The sequence below is a fragment of the Aquarana catesbeiana genome, linkage group LG02 (assembly GCF_042186555.1).
Source record: "Aquarana catesbeiana isolate 2022-GZ linkage group LG02, ASM4218655v1, whole genome shotgun sequence".
Classification (NCBI taxonomy): Eukaryota; Metazoa; Chordata; class Amphibia; order Anura; family Ranidae; genus Aquarana; species Aquarana catesbeiana.
The window spans coordinates 115,239,743-115,252,155 of NC_133325.1; the positions used below are offsets into that span (position 1 = coordinate 115,239,743).

A 12,413-nucleotide genomic window follows, 5' to 3' on the forward strand; every position below is an offset into this window, starting at 1 on the left:
CCGGCATAGCGCTGCTGCAGCAGCACTTTGCGGTGGTTATAACCCTTTCTCGGCCGATAGCGGGGGGTAAAAGCGTCCCCGCTAGCAGCCGAATAGCGCAGCGAAATTAACGGTAAGGCACCGCTAAAAATAGCAGGGCTTTACCGCCAACGCACCCACCGCCCCAGTGTTAAAGGGGCCTAAAAGATAGGTTAACCTTTCTCAATATATTACACCTGTATTTAAGGTGCAGCATGTAATATGTTGAACATCCATCACTTCTCGATCTGCCCCTCTCCTTGTGAACGTGACCCTCTCCCATCATCCGCTGTAACAATTTGAGAACCGCGGGGATGTGCGGAACTCAGCCCACACGGGCACTTCATTCACAGTTCTGTGATTGAATTACAAGTAAAGGGAAAAAAGCAATGCAGCGTTAAACATAAAATTCAGGGATTTTGGGTTGCAATTGATTTTTGTTCCTGGTACCATGCTATTCTCTATTGTGATCACTTTTATCCTGGCTGCTGTTATTTGGATTTTTTACCCTGTTTGGTTTTAATAAACCTGCTTTCTCGGATTTAAGCACTATGTGGACCCTTTTTTCCTTTCCTATGTCCCTATGATGGCTATGTGAAAGGTGTATTCCTCCAATATACACCTGTTGGAGAAGTGCCTGTAACTGGACTTTGAACAGCTGCTGTCCCCAGGCCGTTTACCAGTGCTACTAAGGAATCAGTGGAGCCTGCCGCATACGCCTCTACATCCATTTGGATCGATCGATCCTCAAGCCTGTATGACACCTAGCCGTACGGCAAACGTGTCCAGCAGTTCCGGTAAGCGTATTTGCTCCATTTATTTTCTGCTGTGGATACTGAGTACTGGAACACCACCTCTGTGAACCACACCTTTGAGAAACCTCTCATTCATCCAACATTCATACTATTCACCTTCATTGAACATTCATATGACCATAATGTCCACGTTATTGGTCGCTGATATGATCATGAACTCCCCATAATATTATATTTGTTTTTTTGCATTTTTCTACATCTAGCTATACACTATCACGTTGCACAGTTGATAGTCACAATTGGATGGATCACTCATCCCTGAATTTTATGTTTAACGCTGCATTGCTTTTTTCCCTTTACTGTTCACATTGTCACTACTTTGTTGATGCTGGCTGCTACATGTGTCAATTAACCCTTTTTTACAGTAGCGCAACTACACTGTTATTTTATATAATGAATTACAAGTACCATCAGCCATTGTGACTGATGGCTTGTAGTTCTCAATGAACTGTGAGAACGCTGGTGAGCCCTCTCGTAGTCCATTGAGCTTCCTGGACTTCACTAACTGCCTGCTGGTATTGGAGGTACTGACAGTCTGCAAGAATCTGACATTGCACATTCGATCTGCTGATTTTTGTACCTGTAAAAAATGTCTTTTTTTTTTTTTTTCCTTTAACCTTCCTACTGGATTGAAAAGGTTAGCCATGGTCTCCTATGAACAGATACGTTATTTCAACCTAAAGGGTGCATTGGTGAAAAGAGGGAAACGCTAATATACTTACAAGGCCATACAGGACGCACAGGACATACATTCAAATAGTTTTCTATGAACTAATGTTCTCTGTGAACTAAGTCACTCTTTCTTATTCACAACACAAACGTAGGTTTAAAACAAAAGTTTATTTTCTATGGTTCAAAATCCAAGAGACAGTCATATACATGTGGGTTTTCAAATCTGATGAGGAACAGTTATGAAAATGTTGGAACAGAGAATATCATGTTGTCCCTAAACACCCTGTATTCAAATGAAGGGTGAAGGTGGGCTGCTATATTCTACTGGATTAGAGATGATATATTTTTATAGACAATTTGGGATTTGTAAATGATCTGGCCCAAGAATGCAACATGACATCTTACACATAGTTCACTCAATAGTGGCTGTTTTTCACAAGATTTACTATATTTACCAAACTATTTTATTTATAGCATAGCTTTGTTTAAAGCCAAACTCATTGCTCCCCCTGCATGTAATTTAGACTTTTTTTTCTTTTATACTCACCTTTTCTGGATGTCTTCAGGGTGGTCGCTTGGCATCCTGCTACATTCTCGCCTTGTATACAGCACTGGGCATTCCTCAATGATTCATGTAGCCTAATGATGTCAGATCCTCCCTCTACATCTTTGAATGTGAGTGCAGGTTATGGGATGACACTATCTTAGGGGGCAGAGAATCTGGGAATATCTGGGAATGCATTTTTTGCCACTCACAGTAAGTCCCTCAGTCTTTCAGAATGATGCAATTCAATTCAGAAGACTAAGGACATCTAATTGTGGAAAGGAAGACAGCAGTGGAGAGGAGGTGACTATTACGGCCAGAGCTGCTTTGTTATTTTTACACCAGCTGGGGACCATTAAACAAAATTATCGTTCAATTTTAACTCAATGCCCATTTTTTAACAGGGCAGACATGAATATCAAATACTGATGCAACTGTAATAGTCAATAAGGCACAATTGCAGTTAAAATGAATCAGGTGGTTTGGCCATACAGGGCAAAGTTCAGGAGGGACTTTGCACAGGAAATGCAGGGTGCCTGGAATGGAAATAGAGTGGCGAAGGAGCGCACATTTGATATGTATTAACATCTGTTTTGGAAAGTGAACCTGTTACTTTACCAGTCTCAGCACAGAACAGGTTCACTTGAAGAAATGAAGCTAACCTTTTTATTATATATGATGCAAACTGAAAACAAATTTGGGACATGGTATATACCATGAATATTAAATTTTTGGGTCAAACAATTATGATTTGTTCCTAGGGCATTATTTGATTGGGGTACTTGTTAAAATGATAAATTGTGGTTGGTAGTGAATTGATCCTGGCTGGAGTGCTGCTCGTATTTATAAAATAAGGTTGATGAAACATAATTTTGCTTGTGGCGCTGTGATCTTTGTATCCCTCCTGTGGCTCACTAGTACTTCCTTGGGTAAAGGTCAGATGCACGCTGGGTAATTGTGACCAGGTTCAAGTAAAGATTAAGATATATTTTTGCAAGATGCCTTCCAGTAGATTCAGTCTCTTATTGTGTATTGTCATTCATAATATGATCCAGCACATGTGTATGTGTATTTTATAGAAGATCTATGTATGCGTGTGTGTAAAATATATATATATATGTGTGTGTGTATGTATATATGTGTGTGTATATATGTATATATATATATATATAAGTATTCAGACCCCCTTAAATTTTTCACTCTGTTATATTGCAGCCATTTGCTAAAATCATTTAAGTTCATTACTGATTGGACTTGATTAGGAAAACCACACACCTGTCTATATAAGACCTTACAGCTCACAGTGCATGTCAGAGCAAATGAGAATCATGAGGCAAAGTAACTGCCTGAAGAGCTCAGAGACAGAATTGTGGCAAGGCACAGAAATGGCCAAGGTTACAAAAAATGTCTGCTGCACTTAAGGTTCCTAAGAGCACAGTGGCCTCCATAATCATTAAATGGGTTTGGGATGACCAGAACCCTTCCTAGAGCTGGCCGTCTGGCCAAACTGAGCTATTGGGTGAGAAGAGCCTTGGTGAGAGAGGTAAAGAAGAACACAAAGATCACTGTGGCTGAGCTCCAGAGATGCATTCGGGAGATGGGAGAAAGTTGTAGAAAGTCAACCATCACTGCAGCCCTCCACCAGTCGGGGCTTTATGGCAGAGTGGCCCAACGGAAGCCTCTCCTCAGTGCAATGTACATGAAAGCCAGCATGGAGTTTGCTAAAAAAAACCTGAAGGACTTCAAGATGTTGAGAAATAAGATTCTTTGGTCTGATGAGACCAAGATAGAACTTTTTGGCTTTAATTCTAAGCGGTATGTGTGGAGAAAACCAGGCACTGCTCACCACCTGTCTAATACAGTCCCAACAGTGAAGCATGGTGGTGGCAGCATTATGCTATGGGGGTGTTTTTCAGCTGCAGGGACAGGACGACTGGTTGCAATCGAGGGAAAGATGAATGCGGCCAAGTACAGGGATATCCTGGACGAAAACTTTCTCCAGAGTGCTCAGGACCTCAGACTAGGCCAAAGTTTTACCTTCCAACAAGACAATGACCCTAAGCACACAGCTGAAATAACAAAGGAGTGCATTCATAACAACTCCGTGACTGTTCTTGAATGGCCCAGCCAGAGCCCTGACTTAAACCCAATTGAGCTTCTCTGGAGAGACCTAAAAATGGCTGTCCACCAACGTTTACCATCCAACCTGACAGAACTGAAGAGGATCTGCAAGGAGGAATGGCAGAGGATCCCCAAATCCAGGTGTAAAAAAACTTGTTGCATCTTTCCCAAAAAGACTCATGGCTGTATTAGATCAAAAGGGTGCTTCTACTAAATACTGAGCAAAGGGTCTGAATACTTAGGACCATGTGATATTTCAGTTTTTCTTTTTTAATAAATCTGCATTTCAACAATCTTGTGCTTTTCTGTCAATATGGGGTGCTGTGTGTACATTAATGAGGGGAAAAAAATGAACCTAACTGATTTTAGCAATTGGCTGCAATATAACAAAGAGTGAAAAATTTAAGGGGGTCTGAATACTTTCTGTCCCCACTGTGTGTGTGTGTGTGTATGTATATGTGTGTGTATATATATATATATATATATATATATATATATATATATATATATATATATATATATATATATAGCACCTTTAAAATGCCAAGGTATTTTTTGACTTTATAAAATAAGGTTCATGAAATATAATTTTGCTTGAGGAACTAGCCTGCTAAGATTGCTCCTTGCAAATTGTTTTGTTTTCCATTCTCCACCTGCTTCCTTATCTTTACATTTATCTTGTCACAATTTTTCTTTTATCCTCACCAATGTAACAGTCCCTCAAGAAATTTGGATTTATTGCCCCTATTGTACTGAGAAGGAATGCTCCTGGGAGTGACTACCTGCACTGCTTGAGCAAGAGAATGTCACCAGAACACCAAGGATCTCCAGAGTGGGTCCAAAGCTTTAACCAGTGATCACATTGTTACAACAGATGTCACATGCCTGATGAAATGTTTCTTTGTGGCTCTCAAACGTTGCAATCTGCTGTAACGCTGTGATCGCTGATTAAAGCTTTGGACCCACTCTGGAGGTCCTTGGTGTGCTAGTGGCTTTCTCTTGCTCTGACTTGACACAGTTCCAGCTGGTGGTCGCTTCAGCACTCACGTATTTGCACAACCATTTCTGCAGGAACGTGTGCATTGGGAATAGTGCATTGGAAGTACCTGCAATGCTTGGGTGCTAAGACTGAGATATTGGGAAAAGCTAGTCTGTGTGACCATTTTCTACTTCAGGCATAGAAAACTCTTTAAAGGAAACCTTTCCTGAAATAATCACTGAGCCTGTAATTCTACAAATGGTAGTTGCCTGGCTGTCATAATTATCCTCTGCAATACCTTAAGTCACTGACCAGTTTCTTATTTCTTGATATGTAATATATTTTCTTATTTCTTGATATGCAATATTATTCTAGGTTAGTGAATGAAAATGTTTTGAATCCACAGGGTCAACAGCCAGGGAACTTGCATTTTTAGAATTATGCCTGCAATGGAAGGTCCCAGGGCTTATTTATACCATGTCTGTTGAGTTGCATTTTTCTGCACACAACCACATCTGTATGGTGTGAACAGGGCACATAGAAAATTGTTCACAGCTTGTATGATGGTGTGCAAAAAAACACAGCTCAATGGTGACAATGTAAACAAGCCCTGTGTTTCCTTAAATATTGGGTTGGTATTATTGAACTGCTGACTCTCTTCCACTTGTCTTGTTCATGTAGATTTAGTTACTTGCTACGTTTGGGTTTGTCATTTTTTTTTATTTTAGCCACCACTAGCAGGTCATTTGTCATGCCATATGTCCTCTGTATTCTGCATGGCATATAGCAACTGCGCTTTGCTGACTTTTTCCTACCTTATGAAGAAAAAGTGGTTGGTGGAATAAGTCTTCATTCTGAGCAGTTTGTCAACTTTATATCTGATGATGTCAGTACTTTTAAAGTACTAAAATCGATATACAAACATTTTCAGCAGAACTGATTCTAAAGATAGTCAAGTACCTATACCAATTGTTTGCTAGTCAACCAATATTTGGTGTAATTGTGGGCTACTGTTGTTGATCAAAGGTTGACAAATCTCCACTTGAATGTCATTCAGGATGAAAAATATGGTTGTAAGAGGGCAACATTGTGGTTGTTTGTGTTTTTTACAAGATTGATTTTACTAACCTTTTATAGTCTATCTCTGCACATTCCCTCAATTCTCTCAACTCCCCTACAATAATAACCCCAAGGGTTTTCTTTTAAAATACCTTTTGTTAGTACATTGTTTGCTCACCTTTAAGTCCATCACCCATATCCCCCACAAAACCTGCTTCTAGGTGTGGCAACCAAGCGATGCAACGCTGCAGTCAGTGCCCACATTACCCAATTACCCCCTTGTGATGTTATCACGCTGCTGCAATCTTCTGGATCCTATGAGGTCCCTACCGATGGACAGCCATTAAGTGTCGATGTCACCTAAACAGTGAAGCACTCATGGCTCTGCAGGGAAAAATATAGAAGACCTGGGACCCAGTGCTTCACAAGACCAACGATTTAGGTAAGTATTTTGGCTTTTACTTACATAGTAACTAGTTAGGAGAGAGTGGTGGGGGATTATGGAGTTTAGCTTTAAAAGACTAGAGAAGGAGGTGGGTCCTAGCCTCCTAAATGCATTTCCTAACAGTGCTTGCGACTACACATGTCCAGGCCAGCACATCATCTGGCGATGTCTTCTGTGTCCCACAGCGGCAGTTTTTCCCCTGTCCATAGTGCCTGGCTGCAGTAGCTCTGGCAAAGCAGCCACAGAAGGTGTAGCGCTCTGGTCTTCCATTTCCACAGATATCTGGACTGCTCACTGATTTAGGAGACACCCTTTTATCTACTTTTATTTGTGAGTGCAATTTTAATCTTTTTTTGATCTCTACAATAAACTTGCCTACTACACTATGGTCGGCTTGGCGTCCCACTCACTTTTTTTTTTTCTGTCTAAAAGCTATGGTCATTTGATGCAAAAGCATCCACAGATCTGGTCACCAACTGAACTGAAACATTTGCCTCAGACTAAACTAAAAACAACTGAAAATGAGAAGTGTGACTTATTATAGTATAGAGCTTTAGTCTGGCCACTGACTTTAGCAAATCCTGTGAACATACTGGACACCCCTTTTCACGACTTCATAGTGTTTGGCACCCTATGCATGGGGTCAGTAAAACAGTATGCTCAAACATTTTTTACATCGGGTGTTCATTTCTGTATACACATTGTGAACATAAACTTCACACAATTTGGGGGGGTGGAATGACAATGAATAGTGACTTACTGATCTTGTGTTCTTCAACAAGATCTGCCCATCTATGATAGTGATTTCATTGTATGTGTAAAATGTGAATGTGATTTAACAAGGCTGTGTAGGATTGTTTCCTTTAGTCTCATGACTTAGTGTAGCTTTTGGGTAGCTGTCGGTAGGCTGATTCTCCCATTAGCTTCAGTATCTCCAGGATTCCACTAATGAGGTCTCCATACCTGAGATCCCAGCTCCTCCTATATATGCCTGTAACCAACAGGGACAGGAAATCCAGAGATACAAGAAGCCAGTGGGAGACTTGAGCCATAATAAGAGTCCACCCCTTGAAATATATCACTAACTTAAACTAATATTACTTTGTATTTCTTATTTCTCATCCTCTAATGCACATCAAGCCATGTTCTTCTCAAAGTATCGCAGATTAGGAAGTTTCCTCCCAACTCCAGTGAAATCACTAATGCAGCATCTTTATCACAGTGGAAGAGGTGAATACATATATGAGCAAATCTAATGAGACATGGCTGAATAAACGACAATTACAAAACTTACACTCTACTTCCATTCTGCTTTACACAAAGGAACTCACCATAAGGTGATTTACATTCCAAAATAAATATCTCTATCTTCTAATTACCTCCAAGTTATAAAATTGCACAGAATCGCAATCAAAACTAATTGAAAATTAGGTGCTTTTTTGCAGGCAGATTCCTATAGACATTTGTGTGTTACAAAATATACAAAAAAGAGCTATCATGAAAAGGGTATTTCCTTACACAAACAAAATATGGAAGATTCAGAAGCATCTAGGCATAACACAATAATGAATTTAAATCCAACATAACTGGGTCCAAGTCAATGGAAACTGAAAGATTTTTTTCCCCACTGTTATCATTGTAAAAGTGAAGGCCTTATATGTACATCTTTAGAGGTCTTTTTGTGGCTCTCGGTTGAGAAGCAGCCTATCACCCCCTGGTGGCCATGTCATGAAAACGTACAAAAAAAGTTAAGTCCAAAAGTAGACAATTAGCTGAGGGCCTCTACAGAAGCCACAGGAAATGAAAAGGCTTGACATGCGAGCAAAGCATTGGATTATTGCGTAGGCAGCATTGTCCAGTATTAACTTGCTAGAGCTGGTGATTGTGTTGTTCTGTCTGGAAGGCGATTTTCTTCTTATACATCTGTATGGATCAGTGTTATCTCCTTACAACAAGCAGTAAAAACAGAGTGGACACAAATGTCCCAGTCAGGTAGAAGACATAGGCACAGGTTAGAAAAATTGCTGATTTAAACAGATCAGCAGCACAATAAAAAAAAAAAAAAAAAAAAACATAAAAAAAGAGAAAGACAAGCTCTAGTTCATATATATACACAGATAAGCATATTTACGTACAAGTAAACCTGTAAAGTGTGTGCAATCATGTATACAATAAATATTTTGTATATAGTATCCCAGCATATTGGACTGTATGTAACCTGAAATATTGATGTGGCTTCTCCGTTTTATGTGATTGTAGTGGAATGTTTTTTTGTTTCCTTAGCTTCTAGTTTATAATCAAAAAGGGTCTTTCTCTCTCCAATGTATAGTAAGGTACATTGGTTTCTGCTTGCCGTCACACACCGCTTACTGCAAAAGCATTGGGACATCAGGATGTAAAGCTTGCCACTTATTGAATGTTATTGTGTCATCTCTGAGCAGAGCTGATTTTAGAGGGCGATAAAGGACTCGAAGAAGATGAGCGGTTTATAGGCGATGACGGGTTTTTAATGGGGCTCATGGAATCAGCAGTCTGCAGCTTCCAAACCAGTTCCTCATTGGTGCGGCTTAATCTTTTCTTCTCCTTGCTCTCTTTCTCAACACTCTCCTGCAGGTTGGCATTTTCTACTGACAGTTGCCTATTAGTAAAATGCAATTTTTGAAAGAAAAAAAAAAAGCAAAAAAAGATGAAAATGACATGTTTAGAATCAATCAGGCATAATAGAAATTGAGTTGTAACATAAAGAGGAGTGATATGCAGCTAAATACACAATCTATGCGTAAGCTGTTTTAGCTTCCAAAATCATATAACCCCAATTCCAAAAATGTGTGTAAAATCGGCATAAAGTAAGAATGAAAAGATCTGCAAACCTCATAAACCCATATTTTATTCACAATAGAAAACATATCAAATGTTTAAAGTGTTAAAATGTACCATTTTAAGGAAAAAAAAATAAGGTAATTTTGAAACTGATGGCAGCAACATGTCTCAAAAAAGTTGGGACAGGGCCATGCTTACCACAGTGTAACATCCCCTTTTCCTTTAACAACACTTTGTTAACATCTGCCAACTGAGGAAACCAGTAACCAGGGTTTTGGGAGAGGAATGTTGTCACAATTGTGCCTGATATAGGATTCTAACTGCTCAGCAGTAATGAGTCTTCTTTGTTGTATTTTTCATTTCAAGATGTACCAAACCTTTTCAATTGGTGAAAGTTCTGGACTGCAAGCAGGCCAGTTAAGCATCTGGACTCTTCTACTATGAAGTCATGCTGTTGTCATAGATGCAGTATACGGTCAAGCAGCATTGCCTTGCTGAAATATGCAAGGCCTTCCCTGAAAAAGACATAATCTGGATGGGAGCATATGTTGCTCTAAAACTTGAATATATCTTATAGCATTGATGGTGCCTTTCCAGATGTGCAAGCTGGCCATTTCATATGCACTACTGCTCCCCCCCCCCGCCTTTAGAAATGCAGGCTTTTGAACTGAGTATTTATAACAAGCTGGAAGGTCCCTCTCCTCTATTTCTGGGGATGAGGAGCCCATGGTTGCCAAAAAAAAGAATGTCAAATTTAATTAGTTTCCAAAGTTTTCCACTTTGCAAAAGATCACTTTAAATGAGCTTTGGCCCAGAGAACATGGCGGCATTTCTGGATCATGTTCAGATATGGCCTCTTCTTTCCATGATAGAGCTTTACCTTGCATTTTTGGGTGGCACGGTAAGCTGTGTTGGAAGTATTCCTGAGCCTGTGCAGTGATGTCCATCACAGAATCATTCCTGTTTTTAATGCAGTGCCATCTGAGGCCCCCGAAGATCAGTGGGCATCCAATATTGCTTTCTGGCCTTGTCCCTTGCACACAGAGATTTTTCCAGATTCTCTGAATCTTTTGATATTATGTACTGTAGATTATGATACATTTAAAGTATTTTCAATATTACACTGAGGAACCATTTCCTGAAATTAGGCCTTTAGTGCTTGGCGTGGCCACTCAAGGCTGAGGTCTAGGTCCACCTTGGCACACAGGCTAGGGAAGCCAGCGTAAGAAAAACCCATCCAGTGAGCAATGAACATTGAAGCATTAGACCACCGCTCACCATGTCCGATTCTTGTTTTGCAGGCCATGGCCCGAGGAGTGGCTTTGACTGAGGCATTCACATGTACATATCCATACTAAGATCGGCTATGGTGAGCGGCGGTCGTAGGTTTCAATTATTCTGAAATTGTTTGACAATTTTTAGATGCCGCTTTTTCAGATTGGTGAACCTCTGCCCATCTTTACTTCTGAGAGACTCTGACTCTCTAAGATGCTCCTTTTCTACCAAATCATTTTACTGACCTGTTGCCAATTAACCTAATTATCTGCAAAATGTTCTTCCAGCTCTTCCTTGTCAGTACCACTTACTTTGCTATCTTTTTGTGGCCCTATCCCAAACGTTTTGAGATGTGTTTCTGCCATCAATTTCAAAATCGCTTTATTTATTTTATTTTAAATAATACATTGTCTCAGTTTAAACATGTTTTTCTATTTTCTTTTGTGAATAAAATGTGTTTATGACATTTGAAAATCATTGCATTCTGTTTTTACGTAGATTTTACACAGCATCCTAACTTTTCTTGGAATTGGGGCTGTGATTCTGTTCAACCACTCTGAAGATTCACCCACCCCTACCAGATAGCAATTCAGGTCTCTGATTTCACTTTTCTCCACTGCAGTTTAACTAATACAGCTCAGTCCAGGAGCAGCCACAGCCTGTGTCTGGATAGTGAAGAAGCAGCAGCCCACTGATGAGATCATCACCCTGCTCTCTCCTCCAATCAGTAAGGGTTCCTTCATACCATATTGTGTGTCATGACCCGTGATATAAGGTGGGTTACTGCAACATATAGTAGATGTGCACCCTCAACAACTCACATCTATGTGCTACCGGAACTTTTGGAATTGATGTAAACAGTAAGCCCTGCTCAGTCCTTTCCACCCATTTACCATTAAAATGAGGTACATCATATTTCTAAGACATTTATTGTGCCGAATTGCCTTGAAAATGCCTGATTATCACTCTAGAGCTTTTGGCTATATCTCCATAACATTATTGTCTTTGCCACTGTCATGTACAACTTATAAAATATATGAAAAACATTCGTGCTTGCCCTAAACTTACAAATGTGTAATAAATAATTTTGAATGTAACAAATATCCAAACAGAATACAGGGCAGGTCAAATATTGTGTCCACATAAAACTAAAAAGTATTCAAGCACACTGTCTAACACATTCACTGTGATCTTGCCTAAAGAAAGAAGGTGTCAGGGATGGTGTTGTAGTACTACCAATAAGAAAATAATGAGAAAACTGGCAAAGAGAATCAGTGAAGTGAACATGTGTACAATATAAGGAGAGTATATAGGAACCCAACCCAAAAAAAACACTAAAGGCCTGCAGTTATGGGTTATAGAAAAATTTCAGGTGGTTTGGAGGGGAGGTAATCCTAAAAGGTAATGTAAAAAAATGTTGACCACAAAATTACTTAAAGAGGAAGTAAACTTCCATCTTTGAATTTCACCTATAGGTAAGCCTTTAATAAGGTTCACCTATAGGTAATGTAAATATCTCCAAATATTTACTGTACATGCAGCTAGTGACATCACTGGCGCATGCACTCTGAAGGAACAGCCACCTGTGCCGTTCCTTCAGAGGCCTGTGCCGTGAACAGCAGCTCCCGCACGCATGCCAGTCACAGAGCTGGAGTCCGTGAACCC

At 39.8% G+C, this 12,413-nt stretch overlaps 1 protein-coding gene across 1 annotated transcript in view; it reads right to left on the reverse strand.

The window, feature by feature from the left end:
* Positions 1 to 1,654: 1,654 nt before the first annotated feature.
* The window catches only part of MTUS2 (microtubule associated scaffold protein 2), a 974,348-nt gene continuing 963,589 nt past the window's right edge, over positions 1,655 to 12,413 (reverse strand). The window contains exon 16 of the mRNA XM_073613369.1: positions 1,655 to 9,291. Coding sequence (XP_073469470.1) covers positions 9,081 to 9,291 — 211 coding nt within the window. The 3' untranslated portion in view covers positions 1,655 to 9,080. The remainder of the gene's footprint in view (positions 9,292 to 12,413) is intronic.